Source organism: Triturus cristatus, chromosome 2_2 (genome assembly GCF_964204655.1).
Source record: "Triturus cristatus chromosome 2_2, aTriCri1.1, whole genome shotgun sequence".
In the NCBI taxonomy this organism is placed as follows: domain Eukaryota; kingdom Metazoa; phylum Chordata; class Amphibia; order Caudata; family Salamandridae; genus Triturus; species Triturus cristatus.
In genome coordinates, this window is record NC_140582.1 from 103,100,933 (window position 1) to 103,119,909 (window position 18,977).

General features: G+C 42.1%; 1 protein-coding gene across 1 annotated transcript in view; it reads right to left on the reverse strand.

The window, feature by feature from the left end:
- Positions 1-422: 422 nt before the first annotated feature.
- The window catches only part of RNF38 (ring finger protein 38), a 655,055-nt gene continuing 636,500 nt past the window's right edge, over positions 423-18,977 (reverse strand). The window contains exon 12 of the mRNA XM_085641112.1: positions 423-3,747. Within this exon, the coding sequence (XP_085497238.1) occupies positions 3,685-3,747 (63 nt within the window). The 3' untranslated portion in view covers positions 423-3,684. The remainder of the gene's footprint in view (positions 3,748-18,977) is intronic.

The following is an 18,977-nucleotide window of genomic DNA, read 5'->3' on the forward strand; positions in this document are numbered from 1 at the left end:
AGGAAAATCAGAAAAATGTCATCAGAGACCAAAGAGAGCTTTGGGTTCACATTTGAAGGTGCAGATAGTAAGGAACGGATGACAGCATGCATGAGTGGCGCTTGTATGCGGCTCTGTTCGTCACTTCCGGAGAGGAACAAAGGCAGCGTGGAGTTTGATGCCTGGGGAATATTCACAAGGTGAAGAATCTGCAGTTAGAAGTATTCGCCAGAAAGAAATATTTGTAAAAAATGACACGTTCAAATGGCATCAGGTGATTATTCTTTCCAATAAAGTGACTTTTTCTCACTCGCTGTCACACAGGGGAAACAAGATAATTATGAGTGAGAAGCATACACAACAAGCTCGCCCTGGTCAACACGTTGCTTACATTTTTGCTATATTCTGAAGATTTCCCAGAACAATCAAAGCAAACACTGAGGTTTAAGTATACATCATACATTTATTACTTAACAACCCTCAATTCCAAAATTGGGCACAGGGATAAAAATAACAAAAAATCATTGCACTACTTAGTATAGCATTACTAGCAACTCTCATAAAAATTTACAAAGTGTTAAAAATTCATCAAGCCTTCAAATGATTTGGTTACAGATATTTATAACATTTAAACCTACATGTTAATGATACAGTTAATAGAGTGTACGGCTTAAAGAAAACGGTTGAGTAAACAGGATTCCAATAAAATCCAAAATCGTCAACACAAATCTCAAAATGAGGTAAATGTGAATGTGTCAAGAAAAGAAGGGAGGAGCAAACATTTTCTGATAAGTGGGTCCTGAAATTATCTGAAGCAGTGGAATCTTTGGAAAACGTCCTGCAGGATTAATATTAGATTTATTTTAATATAGGTAAAAGATTGGTTAGGAAAATCACCAGGAACGACACAAAGTGTGACATAAATATTTGAACACAAAGGTGTTAGGTTTTACCCTTTAACAGAACTAAATTCACATGCCACCTAGAAGTCAAAATAAGCCAAGAAGAGTAATAGTGAGAATACAGTGGAAGGCAAGAATTGTTCCCAAAGACCATGTTTGATCCAAAATACGCATGTGGCGAGAATTTTGATGCATGCCACACACTAATTGTGGCTCAAGGTCAAGATGCCAAAATGCATACATGAGATGGCAGTAACAAGCAGCTGTGCTCCTAGTCCACCCCTTTCCTGCTCCTCTTTTGAGCCTCCCAAATGAAATCAGAAAGTTACAAATGTATAACAGTTGGGCATGCTTCTCAACACAAGCACTTGTGTATTTGTTTACACACCAATGAGGGGGGATAGCTGACTAACCACTGGATACTCATCTGAAAGAGTCTCTCTAAGCAAACAAAAGTTTATATTTAGTCAAGTGTGCAACAGAAACACAGCAGGGACCGAGACCATTTTAATCCCACAATTATTTTTAATTGCATACTTTTTATTATTCAAAGAATGAGGAGGAGTGGAAAGACAGATGTCAAGTGTACAGTAATGTAGTGTTTGAAAGATGTAGGGTTAAACTATCAGAAAATAATCAAACTCAAGATGATGCCAATTCATTGTGTAACTTGTTTTCACTCAGAACAACTGACTGGCGTTCACGCTCAAACAATAAAGTGAGTAAAGAAGTAGTGTCATTCTGTAATCTGTACAAGTACAAATATTTTTTGATCTATAAAACATGATTTCATACATGAAAATCTATAGATTACGAAATGTGAGATTTAACTCGTCGTTTAATATACGAAAGTATGGTGACAGCAATAGTCAATTCATCTGGTACCACCAAGACAGTGAGTGGTGTTCTTACTAAATCTGCACATGCAAGGGCTGTTCCGATTAGAAAACTGAACTATATTGGCGTGGTTAGAGGCAAATGTATCATGGCCAATTGTGCTTTGAGCTGAACAGCCTTTTGAATCAAAGAACGTGGAGCAACAAAGTAACACTGTTGGGAACCAGAAATGTAAAAGGTATAGCAGTATACATGCAACACAAGGCATGACAAAATGAATTAAAGCAGAGACTGGCAGCAAGTTGCAGCTATATTGCAAATTATGCTGCTTGTGCTATTGCAACCACTGTGATAACACTATCACAAGTAGATCTAGTGTAGTGTTACTTACAACAGAGAAAACACGTTTAGAGGGAAAATTAGAATCCTAGAAGGCATAAGCCAACATCACATTGTTTAAAATCTTGACCAGTGTAAACGTTCAACTCGTAAGGCCAACATGTTAACACCAACCACCATCACCAAAGGTTGCAGACTGATTATTGATGGATTGTTGTTTCGATGTTTTTTCTTTGAATGAGTTGATAGCTGGTATACTGCTCTAAAGAAGGTGTTCTAATTGTGGAGATATTTTCTGCCATAATTACTGTTTTGGAATCAGTTACATCATGGAGTGTTTAGTGAACGAGATCTTCATTGTATAATTGGACGATGTCAAAAATAAGTGGCCTCACCTCTATTATTCGATCACCAATTAGCATTTCGCAAAATTAGATTGATTGATTGCCCTCGGGAAATTCCCAAACCCCCACAGGATTACATTTCTGCTGTGCGGAGCTACTTAAGAAGAAATTAATCATAAAACCAACTTCAACACAGAAATTTAACAGGCACACTTAACTATCATCAGTGGGAAAAGTGGCAGTGACCAGAATCGTAATTTCTCCCACCATCTTTGCAATAATGAACATGGAAGCCAAAGACAATATGTAATAAAATATAAAAGCATGTTCCATGAAGGAACCTGGGCAGCATCAGCATTCAAATACTGGACAAAAAAAAATCATAATCAACTGGTAAATATTACGCTTGCATTCATCAGATGTCCCTTTTTCACTATCTGCCGCTGATATTAGTAGGTTAGACTCAAGGTTGGGTCTGTTGACTCTTAAATCTATAACCACTTTATCTGCTACTAAACTGGGAAAAAGGAGGAAAGTTGTGCAAATTACCTTCCGAAGCTAAAAGGAAAAAAACGGAACTGTTCCCCAGGTGAGCCATCAAACATTCTGGGACAAAACATGAAATGCCAATATTTGCTACAACCCCACCTTTCAGTGTGAAACCACAAACACAAAGGAGGGAACCAGTGTACAGTACTAGCACTGCTTAAATAACACACAAGGTTATACTTTGCAGTATAATTAAAATTAATACTACGCCCACACTCAGTACATGCTGGTATATAGGTTCTCAGTCACACGCACACATGCTCAATGCTAGCATATACACAGTGACAATGCCATCAACAGGCGCACATCTCTCACTCCTTCCACTCACAGTATCTGAAGGCTCTATGGAAGGTAGATTGCTATAACATTTTGAGCTGACCATTTTGCTTTTTAAATATAAAAAACAAATGCTAAGATTACGTTCATGGTAACCTTGCTGCGAAACTCGGAATGATCACACAAAAACCAGGGAAATGTTAGTGTACACACAAAATTAAGCTAAAGAAATATAACGTCTTTGGAGTTCCAATCACACAGTTAGTATAACAATCCCATAATTGTGAAGACTAATTAAAAGCTTTATATTGGATTAAAATCACACAGTGCAAAGATAGGCCCATTGACCATATTGTGTAGGGAGAAGGCTGGATGTCACATGGGTGAGTTCATTGGATAGTTCATATATACATGTGAATAGAACACCAAAACTAGAGAATTGTGCAGTCTTCGATTGGTTATTCAGAATCACGGTGCACTTCTGAAGCATCGGCACGGCAAATTGGGCAGGTACGGTTTGCCTGGAAAATGAGAAAGCAACTTTTTACAGAGGGGTATCTCAAAGTTAATTAAGGTAAGACATAAAACAAATGATTCAAATTAAGTTACTATTACTTGTCAAAAAAATTAAGCATACCAGCATTTTATAACACATGGAGCAAATTGTTAAAGACGGAAAATACTAAATTCAATGTAAAGTTTTACCACACCAAAATATACGGTTTTGTTGTTCCTCCAGCAGGGGTGTGGAATTCCTATAGCCCTACGCCCAGGACATATTGTTTGGGGTTAAGGAGAACAAGTTTTCATGATTATTTTGTCCTTTTGACAAGTAGGCCCAACTTTCGCTGCCAGATTACAGTACCACATAACGGATGAGGGAAGCACATGGTCTGCAGTTAAGGTGATATCGGTTTCCGATTGTTAACGCTATTCGAACTTGTATTTATGGTTCATTAATAGAAAGCCTTTATCATTAATGGGTGAGTGCTCTAAGGAAATGCTATGAGTCTAGACTGCAAAACTGACAGTGGTTCCAGTATAAAAATGTGTGCCACATTTGCAAAGTTTAACAATATGAGGCTACGTATAATCCTTCCAGGATGCTCTCTGATTAGATGCAAATATATCCAAAAACTTGAAAGGAAGATTGATGATTGTTTGCTTTGAAAATAAATTCTTCATAAAAAAATGCAACTAGAAACCAAACTTTTTTCTAAAATAATGTGAAATTTCAGGTACCATTTCTTTGAAGCATTAATTTGTAAAATGGGTTGATGCATTCTAGTATTTCCCAAAAATATTCCTGATGGAAAATCAGTGTAACCAGTTTCAACAAAACTATAGGAAACATGACAATACCCAAACATTGGCAAAGCGTTGATTTAAAAAAAAAAACAAATCTTTTTATTAATTTCAACAAACAATGGTACAGATATCACTTTTAGCACATTCTTTGATTCACAGAAATCATTGACATGGAACACATGGGTTAATCTCAATAAATAAAAATTGCCTTGGTTAGATTGTTCCTGCATTTCAACGTTCTGGTTCATCTGGGGACAATTGCGACAGTAAGCTGGGTGGTACACATATCCCCCCTGTACTCGTTCCATTTGCCCCATATTTGCATCCACTTCCTCGGGCACCCCGTATGACACTGATTGTCCGTTTTTTGGTTTTGTCAAAACAGGCCTTGTTCTGACATGATTTTTGTACAACCTTATTGTTGTGGGAGCTGCCAGGCCCTCATCATTATAACAAACATTTGCAAAAGCAAAAATATTTTTGGTCTCGAAAACCACACATTGTCACAGTAGTTTCGGGCACTAAACAAAATTACTTTGGGAGCCTTTATGCTCCTCGTGAAAGAGAAGAATGCGTTCACTCACAGTGAAGCCCGCCAGTAGTTGCAGAAAGAATTTTAATAAAAACAAAAGTTCTTGGGTAATACATACCTAAATAGGGGCCCAATTCTTAAAGAAAGTCACAAAAGTGCAGCCATGGTATATGTCCCTGCATTAGCACAGATGAACGGCTTTCATAAATTCTCAAGAATTTACAGGAGCAGGTGAGGAAATTGTACTCCTCGAAAATAGATGTGAACTGCATTTTAGCCCAAGCAAATATGCATGTGTAGATTTGCTCATGTGAAAATCTGTTGAGCAGTAATAAGTTCACAAAATAAGCAAATTGCTAGTATTAAAACCAACTATGGTATAAGCTCTGGCATAATCGGAGAGGCTATTATCAGAACTCTTATATAATGAGATTGCTGCCATAATTTGCAGCCGTACTACATGGCAAAGAGACCAGTGGATTTTGTTACAGGGCAAGTAAATTTATCAAGCAACCTGTCCCATGGACAAGTAGATATTTGATTAAATTCCATACGACTGCTCCAGTATTTTGATTTTTACTTTTTTTTAACCTTTTTTAAACAATACTTTAGAGACAAACACTGTCAAAGTTAGAAGTTCGGAACTTGCATTAAAAAGCTGAGAAAGATTAAGTTTGCCATTGCTATTTACTGGCACATTTTCAGGTTGGCCTGCCTGCTGTGGCGCCATAAACAGAACCTCTTAGAAGCATAAAATGATCCTGTAGAAGGAGGATTTGTCTCTTTCAAACCAGCCATGCAATCAACTCAAAGCATTTAGTGTCCATACTTCATGTATTCTAGAGCCATGTGGTCAAATAAAGCAATACAAGATTGTGGTGAAAAATCATGGCTGCATCCAGGAGAGCAAAACCGGCCTGAATTAAAAACCTTTTATGTATCTGAAAGGACAGCTGCAGAAAAACCGGGAGCAATCACTGACGTGGCCAATTTGGCACCATCACATTCGTACACGGTTTTTGGCGCATACACTTGATGCTTACCTTGGGGACAAGAGGGATCAAAGGAAAAGCATAGAGAATCCTCTCAAACCAGCAATTAAAAGTACATTTCCTACAGATCATGGTCCCAGAGACTTGCAAGTATAAGTGAGACACTTTGAGTTTTCTTCAATAGCAAAATAATGGACTCTGGGATATCCCATAACAACATATCTATGAGCTCATCTTTAGGATCCACTCGTGTTGCTCTATTAGATGATGGATTTACTAGTCTAATTTTGTGTACTAAAGACCTGGCAGATGTATTGCCGTGAATGTAAAAATCATTTTCAGCATCGAATTGAATTGAATTGAAAAATAATTTATATTGCGCAAAACAATAACCCGCAGGTATCAAGGCGCCTATTAAAAGAGATAAAAATATCAGTATATACCACCTTACACATAGGCTTGCAGGAAGAGGCAGGTTTTGAGGGCACTTCGGAATCTCTTGTAAATGGACTAAGCATCCTGGGTGTTAACACTTGATCTCGACTCTCCTTGTTTAAGTAATACATAGTAGAAGTGTGACCTGCCTGCAGCAAAAAAAAAAAAAAAAAAAAAAAGCTGGTCTCGTTGGATTGCCAAGAAAAAGAACTTCAGGGTCTGACAAACTGCCCTTGATTTCAACAAGCTGATCTAAGACTTTTTTTATTGGAGACTACACCCCATGAATAGTGAGCTTGTCCCCAAGAGCTCTTAAGCCTTCCAGCGAAGCACGGGTTACCAATGTTTGACTAAAACTAACTCCAAGAAATAGGTTATTTTTCCGGCAACACCAGTGAATTGACTGAAAAGCTCTGGGAGTCACCTACACTTTGCTGTCCCAATCTATTTAATTCTGGCACCACTAATCCTTCTGGCACCCATGCTAAAGTCTCAAAAGCAACCTAAGAACTTAGATTAGGAAGATGCTTAATGTCGCAGTCCAGAAGATATATCAATTTGTTGTAACTTGCCCTTTAAAGGTGATGCACCTGAGAGAATGTTAGGTGCATCACCAGAACACTATAAGGTCACTGAGCAACAAGACAGTGGAGAATTTGGTCAGCTGATGTTGGTGTCCTCCAAAGGGTGAAAATAGAGATACACATTAAAGAAGAAATATGGTGTCATGTTCGTTTTATTACTGGCGATGACGAACAACACCCACCAAAGAACTCGGCATGCAAAGCAAAAAAATATTCTTGGAGTTCATCATGGAAATTTCTGTATTCAATGAAAAGGTCCGTATTTTTGAATTTACGAACCTAGTTAAATCAAAATGTGGCAATTGAATGATAGTCGGCACTAATACTGAGAACATCGAACCACCAACAGAAACCTTGGAGCTAGCTGAGTAAATGAGGAGCAAACAGTGCGACGGTTGAAGCTGAGAGAGCCTGGTATTCTTGAAACTCACCTTGCGGCCCCGGTTACAGTGCGCGTGGGTTGAGTGAAGATAGGAATGGACAGCAGAGTGTGTTTGTCAGCACGGACGAAGGAGAGTGATGACGTCAAGACCCCCATAATGCGGTATAGGAGAACAGGGTTAGGTCATAGAATACTCAACAGCATCCGGATAAAGACTAGAATGAGCACTAGAGATCAGAGTCCGTCAATTTCTAAACTCTGTGGAGGCATGAATTTGGATCGCGTGTCAAAGTGAACTTACCAAGAATATCTCAGGAGTAATTTGTCGATTTGGTGTTGTTTTTATCACGTTTAACACACATTTGTGTTTCCTTAATTATATATATATATCGTTTTTTTTAAAGCAAGTTTTCACTGCACTTACACTGAAACAAAATATACCCAAAGAACAACTATTAATAATAGTCACAGTGGTATTTAGCTAAGTTTTCAGCCAATAGAAGCGTATCCAAATAACAGCATATCCAACAGACATTCTTCAGAGAAGAGAACTCACAGTAAGATCGTATTTATTTTAATTATTTATTTTACTCTATTGTGTTAGGTTGTTATGAAATATTTTTATCTTAGCTTATTTTGTTAGCTTGATAAGTTTGTTTGCCTTACAGCAAGGTGTCAAGTGGAATGTGTCAACCAGCACAATTTTTGTCAGAACCTGGTGAACCAACACTTCCGTGGAATAAGTGGAAACCCCTATTTGACTCATACCTAATAGCTATTGGGGGAGAGAAATTCTCGGCTGCCAGGAAACAAGCTGTATTACTCCACAACCTCGGGACTGAAGGGAGGAACATTTATGACAGTTTAGATCCAGTGCCAATCGGGAGAAATGCTAATGTAAATTTTGTGGATGAGGAGGTAACATACCCCCAACAAAATATTCACTATATAACAGAAACGCATAGTGGCGTGATACAGAATGTGAAGGGTGTTGATTCCGATGTTGTGATTATGTCAAAATGTGGCATCTACAATGGATGCAAGCCTGTTTCTGTTTTAGCAGACTCAGGTTCCCGATTTACATTGATAAGTAATAAAATCTGAGATTGCACATTTGGAAATGATGATATTACTCTGTTGCCTCCTGATATCGATCCTGTAGGTTATGGGGGGACAGAGTATTGATTTGATTGGTTCTTCTGTTCAGACTATTACGTTCAAGGGAAGAGAAACTGTGGGGAAAATCTACGTTGCCAAAAGAGGTGATTATCTTCTAGGATGGCACCACCAGAAAGATCCTAGGATCATTTTAATTCCCAACGCACATGAACAAGTAATGTTAGTCATGCGGCAGGGTGAAGACATGGACATCATTGACAGTTATTCTGCAGTTTACAGTGACAAGCTTGGTCTACTCAATTGGTTCAACCATAAGATAATTCTGAAAACGAAAGCACAACCGGTGGTTCACAAAGTAAGGATGGTACCGAATCTCATGATGGGCCTGTTACAAGAGGAGCTCAATAGACGACTAGAAATGGAAATTATAGAGGAAACAGAGTCATCTGAGTGGTTGGCTCGGATTGTTTTAGCACCCAAGGACAATGGTAAAAAGATCAGGACGTGTGTGGACTTGAGGAGTCTAAATAATTGCATTTGGGTTGACAGACAACCCCTGGCAAATATAAAAAAGCTTTCGCGAAACTGAGTGGAGAGTGTGTTTTCAGTGTGATGGATTTGTCATCAGCTTACCATCAAGTATTGTCACATCAAGAATAAAGAGATTTGACCTCTTTCGTTACACCTCTGGGAGCATTCAGGTTCATCAGGATGCCATTTGGGTTGGCGTCTGCAGATGCCTGCTTCCAGAGGTTGATGAAGGAGGTTTTAGCGGGAATAGACTCAGTCCTTTTCTTCCAGGATGACATACTAGTCTTTGGAAAAGACAAAGTTAGTCATGATGTAGTACTGAACAAGGTTCTGTCAAGACTACAAGAGAGGGGGCTCACTCTAAAGAGAAAGTGTAAATTTAGGGTTGGTTCTGTGTCTTATCTTGGCCATTCTATTTCTAGCGATGGTATCAACCCAAAAATTGACTTGGCAGCAGCGATATCACAAGCGCCAACACCGGTCAACAAGGATCAATTTAAATCGTTCCTTGGTTTATCGGAGTACTATTCAAAGTTTATTCAGAATTTTGCAAGTGTTGTGCAGCCATTGAGACTGTTACTTTAAAAAGGTACAGACTTTGTTTAGTCCGAGGATTGTGTTGCTGCTTTCAACAAGGTTAAGAAGGGCCTTTCATGTATGCCAACCTTGGGGCACTTTGATGTGACAAAAAAAAAATAACTATTTTGACTACAGATGCAAGTGTGCGTGGACTGGGTGCTGTACTTTCGTAAATAATTGATGGCAATGAGAGCGTAATTGGTTTTGCATTACACTCGCTCAGGGGAGCAGAGGAACGTTACACAGTGATCGAGTGTGAGGCGCTAGCATGCATGTGGGGCATCAATCATTTCAGATTCTATCTTTGGGGTTTGCCTTTCCTTGTGAGGACTGACCACAAACCTCTGGTTCATATGTTTGCATGCAGGAATGTTAAGAACAACACACCCAGGATAAAGAGATGGATTGAGGGACTGTGGGAGTACAATTCTATTGTTGAGTACTTACCTGGTTTGAGTAATGTTCCTGCTGACTACTTGTCCAGAATGCCTCTGGATAATTTGGGTCCAGATGGTGCTGAACCTTCTGTGTCATGGGTCAAGGAACCAGCTCTCAACAAATCTGAATGGGAGACTGTTGTTGCCAATGATCACTCTAGAAAGATTGTTATGGACTTTGTGGTCAGTGGTTTAATTTACAAATGATCCACAGTGTGCCAAAGGATTTTGGAATGTACGTGATTTATTATGCATTGAAGCGGAGGATCTCTATAGGGGTGAGAGATTAGTACCCCCCCCATTTGTGTGCATGAGAAAATTATCAATCTGGCACATGAAGGCCATCTTGGACGTGGCTTAACTAAATCCAGAGTGAGAGAATTCTATCGATACCCTGAAGTAGACCGACAGGTAGAGGAAGTAGTTAAGGATTGTATTCTTTGTGCAAATAATGATAAATCCAGAAAAGTTAGAGCAATGCCACTTTCCCCTGTTGAGATACCTGAGCAACCATGGACCAAGTTAGCCAGAGATATTATGGGGCCTATTCCTGTATTAGCGCCCAATGAGAGATTTGTTGTTGTTCTGGTACATTACACTTCAAAGTGGGTGTCTGCTTGCTGCACGGGTTCTGTGGTCACTAAGAACATCATTGAATTTATCAGAGATGTGTTTGTTTGTGGAGGTATACCTGGTGCCATGGTTAGTGACAACAGTGTACAATTTACTTCAAGTGATGCAAGAGTTCCTATAAGATCTTTCCATTACTCACCATCGCACGGCTCTTTATGCACAGCAAGCCAATGGACTTGTCGAGAGCATGAATAGGCTTGTAAGGGCAAGTGCACAGACAGCTGTTGAAACGAGTATGTCTTTGAAAAAAGCATTTTGTGTGAGAAACTGTGGGCACACAGGAATGCGCCCAATAGTGTCACTGGTGTTAACACCTTTTAAGAATCTCAGAAGTAGAGTAGCTGGATCTAAGCTCACCCCGTTGTGGTTATGTGGAAAGAAGAGAACGAACAATGGTGAGTTCAATGTAAGAGTGAAGAGAATGCAGGAGATGTACAAACAAAGGTACAATGACAAAAGAGGTGTGAAACAATTTGATTCTAAAGTGGGTGATATGGTATTTGTAAAGAAAGCTGTGTGGTCGCCGAAAGGAGAAAAAAGATTTGGGGTCCAAAACGGATAATCAAGGTCATGAAGAATGTTGTGATGTTAAATGGTGGAGATGTTTGGAGTATGTCTCGTCTTCGTGGTACAAAAGGGGGTGGTGATGGACGGAGCATCAGAACTAATCAAACACTCACACCCAGTCGACAGATCTGGGTTTGATCCATCACCGTTCTTTAGCCCACTCTGCCACCCCAGTTCAGACATGGCCATATGCAAATCAGTCTGACCCTGTGCCTCATGAGAACAGTCCAGCCCTAACTGCCAAGCCATGCCTTCCGTGGACCAGAAACAAGCTTCCTAGGACCGGTTTCTGGCATTTCAGCCGTCTTCAGCCAGGCTTGCTTGAATCCAGTGGCAAAGTGAGCAAGGGACTCACGTCTGAGCATACCCTGCCAACTTATGGCGAACAAAGCGGTACAAAAGGGGGTGGTGATGGATGGAGCATCAGAACCAATCAAACACTCACACCCAGTCAACAGATCTGGGTTTGATCCATCACCGTTCTTTAGCCCATTCTGCCACCCCAGTTCAGACATGGCCATATGCAAATCAGTCTGACCCTGTGCCTCATGGGAACAGTCCAGCCTGAAGTGCCAGGCCAGGTCCTCTCTGGACCAGAAACCAGCATCCATAGCCTGGCTGATAAGGGGTGATACCCTGAAACCAGTCCCAGGATGCTTGTTTCCGGTCCAGTTAGGACCTGCCCTGGCATTTCGGGCAGGACTGTTCCCATGAGGAGCAGGGTCAAGAATGATTTGCATATGGCTGGGTCCAAACTTGTGTGGCTTTGTGAGCAGAAGAATCAGCACTCTGTCCATCATCTTATTGTATTTGAAAAATGGTGGTTACCCAAGGGACCCCTTCCCCTTTGAGGATGGTTGGTAAGTTATTTCTTAGGAGCAGGCCGTGGTCCCACAACCACTGTCTACTCTTAAAGCATGAAACTTCCATGTTTAATTTCTTCCTTTTAAACAAATCCAGTTTTCCTTTAAGGAAAATGGGCTGCTTTAAAAAAAAAATTAAAAAAATAAAAGCAATCAAAGACATGGTGGTCTGCTGACTCCATCCGTGTGATGGCTGCGATACCTAATGGGTCGCAAATTGTGACCTACCTCATTTAATATTCATGAGGTAGGTCTATAGGCGACCCAAAAAGGAATCACTAATGAAACTCAAAAGAGTTTCATACACTAGAAATAGAGATTTCCTAATTGCAATTCGCAGGAAATCACAATTAGGAAATTGCTATTCATAATTTTCGTTCATCTACCCCTAAATGATATAAGTACTCTATATTGCTAAATAATTCTGCTGACTCTAAAGCAAATAGTTTCTGTGTTTTGACCATATTAGGACACGAAAATTGACACACTATTGGTTGGTCTAACACACAAATCCAACCCCTGCGCTGAGGATTTATCTAAAATGTTTATGAGGTGACGATATCTTGAACTTTTCTTTCTTGACAGACTTATTAATTTTTTTTTCCCTAGGATAGGTCGAAAAACCATAAGGAACACAGGTAAGCTCTCTTATTTTACTGGTGTCTCAGAAAAGGCTGTATTGGTTTCTTTTCTCCACAATTTTTATTTCTTGGAACAGCCAGTCCATCAAAGGTGGATTTGCCTCATTTATGGTATTTAGGAGGGTGCATTAGAAACCCTGATTTTGTAATTATTCTGCCAATCTGAGAGATGATTGGAGAGAAGAAACAATAGTTACTTACCTGTAATCTGTGGTTCTCCAGTATTGGTGTCTTTCATAGATTCACATGCCTGTATCATTCCGCGTCGTCGGAGTGGGAGTCCCACGGTACATAATAAAGCAATAATTATGCATATAATAACCAAAAAACCTTGGTAACATGAAACCAGGAAGTAAAGTAGCCTAAGCTCCAAGGAAAAAACTTCCACACTTATGACTATCATAGTCATTATGTACAGTCCAAACTGCAGCCAATCAGGCGACAGCACCCACCAGAATGTCCTCCTCAGAGGCTCAGGCTCTCAGTTTTTCTCGCACAGGAGTGAACCAAAGCATAATAGCCTAACCAGCCTTGGAGGGGAGGCTGGCGGGTTGCATGTGAATCTATGAAAGACACCAATACTGGAGAACCACAGATTACAGGTAAGTAACTATTGTTCCTTTCCAGTATTTAGGGTGTCTTTCATAGAGTCACATGCCTGAATCAGAGTAGATAGCAGTACAGAACATAATGCTGATAAGACGCTCCTTTTGTAGCATAGTAAATACACATCATCAAAATGTATAATCATAGATAAATACATCTGTGTTCAATATATGCAGAACAATGTTAAGATATAGAACAGTATGTAGTAAGCGTCTTATAGAAAAGAGCATAGTGGAGGAGGGAGAACAAAGGCTCACCTTATTTGAAAAGGTTGCGGAGAACAGCTTGTCCCACTGATGCATCTGCATCGCTTGAGGCTTCCAAAAAGTAGTGCCTGGTAAAAGTGTGTCTGTTGGACCAGGTTGCCGCTCTACAGATCTGGTGAAGAGGCACACCGGCAAAAAGAGCGGTAGATGAAGAAATTGCTCTTGTAGAGTGCACTCTTGGGGTTGCCTGCAATGGTCTACCCGCTTGTTCATGGCATAAGCAAATTGCAGCAGAAATCCAACGAGCTATGGTTGGTTTTGAGACAGAATGCCCGTAGCGCAATCTACCATATGCCACAAACAGTTGGTCTGATTTGCGTATTGTTGCTGTCCGTTGTAAGTAGAACTTGAGACATCTTCTGATGTCAAGGGAATGCAAGGCCCTTTCCGCAGCTGTGAGCGGATTTGGGAAAAATGTATTTAAAATGATAGGTTCATTAAGATGGAAATCCGCAGGGACTTTTGGCATGAACTTTGGGTTAGTGCGCAGCACTACAGATTTCGATGTAAATTGCAGAAAAGGTGGATGAATAGTGAACGCTTGAAGGTCACTGACTCTCCTTGTTGATGTCAGAGCCAATAGCAAAGAAACCTTCCAAGAAAGGAACTGTAAGTCCACTTTATGAATGGGTTCGAAGGGGTGTCGCATTAGTTGTGTTAGCACTACATTAAGGTGCCAAGATGGAGGTGGACGTCGAATAGGGGGGAACATCCGAAACAACCCCTTGAAGAATTGCTGAATGACTATTTGAATAAAGAGAATTAGCACCCTCCTGCCGAAACCTTGAAATTGCCGCCAAGAACACCTTCAAAGTAGAATGGGAGAGGCCGGATCTCGCGAAATGAAGATAGAATGGTAACATTTGTTCTGGTCTTGCCTGAATAGGGTGGATATTGACAGATTGACACCACACGCAAAACCTCTTCCATTTTAGTTTGTAAGTTTTAATCGTAGCAGGTGCTCGAGCATTAGCCAAAACTTCCTGACAGTCAGCAGGGATATTTAGGTGTGCGAATTCAAGGTGTTGAGGAGCCATGCCGCTAATCTCAGCAATGCTGGGTCCGGGTGACAGATTTGTCCGTTCCGGATGGACAGATGGCTCGGTATTGGCCGAAACTGGAGGGGTTCGCACTCCGAGAGGAGGAGAAGTTCTGTAAACCAGTATTGGCGAGGCCACCTGGGAGCTATGAGGATCATGCGGCAAGGTTGTTTCTTGATCTTGCGGAGGACTCGTGGAACCAACGGAATCGGTGGAAAAGCGTAGGCATATATCTGCGACCAGTTCATCGAAAACTCATTTTCGAATGAGTCTTTGTGGGGAACAAAACTTGCAAAGGATGAGCATTTGCGGTTCTGGCTGGTCGCAAACTGGTCTAGATCTGGGTGCCCCCACTCTCGAAAGACTGTTTAAGGTTGGTTGATGTAGTTCCCACTCGTGGTTGGATGTTGTGGACCTGCTGAGGGAATCCGCCAGAACATTGGTGACTCCTGGGACATGAATGGCTGTGAGGCTGATTTTGTGACTAATCGCCCAGTCCCAAATCTCTTGTGCTTGCTGAGACAGGGTCAAGACTGATTTGCATATAGCCAGGTCTAAACTGGGGTGGCATGGTGAGCAAATGAATGATGGATTTAACCCAGGTCTCTTGACTGGGCGTGAATGTTTTGATTTGTTCTGCATTCCGTCCATCAATTGTGTGTCTTTTGCTTTCTCACCCTAAGTGCGCCAGGTATGCTCAGACGTGAGTCCTGGGCTCACTGTGCCACTGGAATCAAGCTATCCTGGCTGAAGAGGGGTGAAACCCCGAAACCGGTCCTAGGATGCTTGTTTCCGGTCCAGGGAGGACCTGGCTTGGCAGTTCGGGCTGGACTGTGCCCATGAGGCACAGGGTCAAGACTGATTTGCATATAGCCAGGTCTAAACTGGGGGTGGCATGGTGAGCAAAAGAATGATGGATTTAACCCAGATCTCTTGACTGGGGTGAATGTTTTGATTTGTTCTGCATTCCGTCCATCAATTGTGTGTCTTTTGCTGAGATAGTAGGGCTGACTTTGTCCCGCCTTGTTTGTTCAAGTAATGCATACTTGTCGTATTGTCCGTTCGTATTAGTACGAAGTTTCCTGATGGTTCGAAATGATTTCAGAACCAAGAAAATGGCTCGTAACTCCAGAAGGTTAATGTGCCATCTCTTTTGCTTGAAAGTCCACATGCCGTTGACTGTCATCCCTTGAAGGTGCGCCCCCATCCCTTGAGGGAAGCATCTGTGGTTATGGTGAAATCCGGCATTTCGACCAGAAATGCACATCTTTCTCTTAAGTTCTTTATTTGGCTCCACCAATTAAAGGTTTCCCGCATCCGAAGAGTGATGCGAACGATGTCCTCGAAAGATCCCGAAATCTGGAGCCATTGAAGGTTGAGTTCCTCTTGCAGTGGCCTCATTCTGTAACGGCAGTTGGGTATCAGAGGGATGCAAGAAGAAATCATCCCTAGGAAGGACTTTTACAAACGGACTGAAACGCACTCTTGACAGCAAGAAGCGAGCGAGATTGCAGATCTTGAGTTGTCTTTCTTTTGAGACAAAGGCCTGGGTCAGCTTTGTGTCCAGTGTAGCTCCTAGAAAAGCCTTTCTCTGTGATGGGAGTCAGATGAGATTTTTCGAAATTTATGGAAAGACCCAGAGACTGGAAAAGTAGCAGACACATGTGCGGTTGTGGCTTTAAAAGAATTCGCCTTGATAAGGCAGTCGTCTAAGTAAGGGAAAATGTGAATGCCCTGCAGATGAAGGTGTGCGGTCACTGGCGCTATGACCTTTGTAAATACCCGGGGTGCTGAACGAAGACCAAACGGAAGGACTTTGAATTGAAAGTCTCTGCCAGCCACTCTGAACCGTAGAAATTTTCTGTGTCTGGGTAGGATCGGTACATGAAAATAAGCGTCTTGGAGGTCGAGGGTGGCCATGTGATCCCCCGCCGAAAGCAATTGTAGAATTTCTTGAAGTGTTAACATTCGGAAGGATAACTTCTTTAGGTTTTTGTTGAGGGCGTGAAGGTCGAGAATGAGGAAAAATCTCGAATAAAATCCTGTTCTTCTTTGTAACGGATGGACCTTTTCGATTGCTCCCTTCCGAATCATCAGATTTATTTCGGAAAAAAACTCCTTGAGATGAGCAGGAGGTGGTCCTTTGGGAGGAGAGTTTGGGGGAATCTTTGTGAACTCCAGAGCATGGCCTCTGGCTACTATATCCAAAACCCCTTGGCTGTAGTAATTCTGGACCAGTTCGAGTAAAAGTGGGATATTCTTCCTCCAATTTTTGAGTGGGGCAACGGCAGAGATGGTGGCAGTTGGCTGACCTCATTGTTTTTTATTTGACTTCTGTCCACGAAAGGATTGCTTCCTTCTTGACTGCGAATAGGAGTTACCTCGCTGTCCATAAGATTGCTGTCTGTAGGGTTGGTACCTTTGATTAGTTTGAGAGGTTTGATAAGATCGTTGTTGATTATAACCTCTCCTGTTGGAGAAGGATCCACGTCCTTTGGCACCACGAACGGACGGCTTACGAAATTGCAAGCTACCAAGAGACCTCGCTGTCTCTGTGTCTTTTTTAATAGCCTGAAGGGCCTCATCAACATGTTGCCCCAACAATGACTCCCCATCGAACGGCATGTTGATAATCTTGGTTTGGACCTCTTGGCGAAAAGATGTTGATTTCAGCCAACCTTGTCTCCTCAATACTGCTGCACCCGCTAATTGTCTAAATCCTGTGGATATCACATCCACAGCTGCGTCAATGATTTCTGCAGAGGTATATTCACCCTCCTGTAGAATCTTCAAGGCCTCAGACTTGGAAGGTTCCGACAGCATGTTAATGTAGCAGGAGATGTCGGACCGCATTTGCCGATCGTATCTCCCTAATATGGCTAGGGAATTTGCAGCCCGAGCCGTCGTCGCAGCCATAGTGGAAACCTTCTTTCCAATCTAATCCGAATGACTGCCATCCCTGTCAGGCGGAGCTGATATAGATGAAGAGGGGTTCCTGGCCCGTCTCTGCGCCGCTTGGGCAATGACAGAGTCAGCTTTCGACTGGCCGATGAGGCATGTGTGAGAAAAACAAGTTACTTACCTTCGGTAACGATATATCTGTAAGAAACATTAGTTAGTTAGATTCCTCACCTTAGAATATCCCCAGGCATCAGGCTGGATCCGGAAAGATTTTTCGTCAGCAATACCCTTGCGCGTTGCTAGGCGTCGTCTGCGGCTCCGCGTCCGTCGTCGTGATCGCCGGGATGACGTCGGAGTACTTAGACGCCGCCCTCGCGCGCTGACGTCAGTTCTTGTACATAGCTTTCTACGCCAGGAACGCAGAGCCATGCAAGAGACCAACACTGGTGCCAAAAATGCTAGGGCCCTGAAAGGGATGACCTCAACCCTAGATATCGGTTCGCAGAACAAGGAGGACGGGTGGGTTGGTGAGGAATAAAACTAACTAATGTTTCTTACAGATATATCGTTACCGAAGGTAAGTAACTTGTTCATCTGAAAGAAACACTTTAGTTAGATTCCTCACCTTAGAATAGATACCCCAGCAATACCAACCCCGGTGGTGGGTCTGCAAACCAAGATCACACCAGAAAGTCCTGGAAAACAGAACGGCCAAAGAAGCCGTCTCTCCGGACTTGGCTGTCCAGGCAATAGTGGTTTGCAAATGTGTGCAGCGAGGCCCACGTGGCAGCCTGACAGATGTCCTGCAAGGGGACTCCCCGGCCCAGGGCAGTGGTTACAGCTGTGGCCCGAGTGGAATGGGCCCTCAGCTCTACAGGAGGTTCCTATTTAGCTAAGGAATAACAGGCCTTGATACACAAAATGACCCACCGAGAGATGGTTCGCTTGTGCACCGCCCGCCCCTTCTTAGCGCCCACGTAGCCAACAAAGAGTTGGTCGTCCACCCGGAACTGTTTGTTGCGGTCCAAATAGAAGGACAGCACCCGTTTTGGGTCCAGACGGTGGAGCCTCTCTTCCTCTTTCGAGGGATGCGGAGGCGGAAAGAAGGTGGGCATTGTAACAGACTGGCCGGTGTGAAAGGCAGTTACCACCTTATGAGAAAGGAAGGATGAGTCCTGAGAACAACTTTGTCCGGATGGACAGAAAGGAAAGGAGGCTTAGAAGAGAGAGCCTGGAGCTCACTCACCCGTCTATCAGAGGTGATGGCAACCAGGAAAGCAGTCTTAAGAGTGAGAAGGCGAAGGGGGCAATTATGAAGTGGCTCAAAGGGGGCGC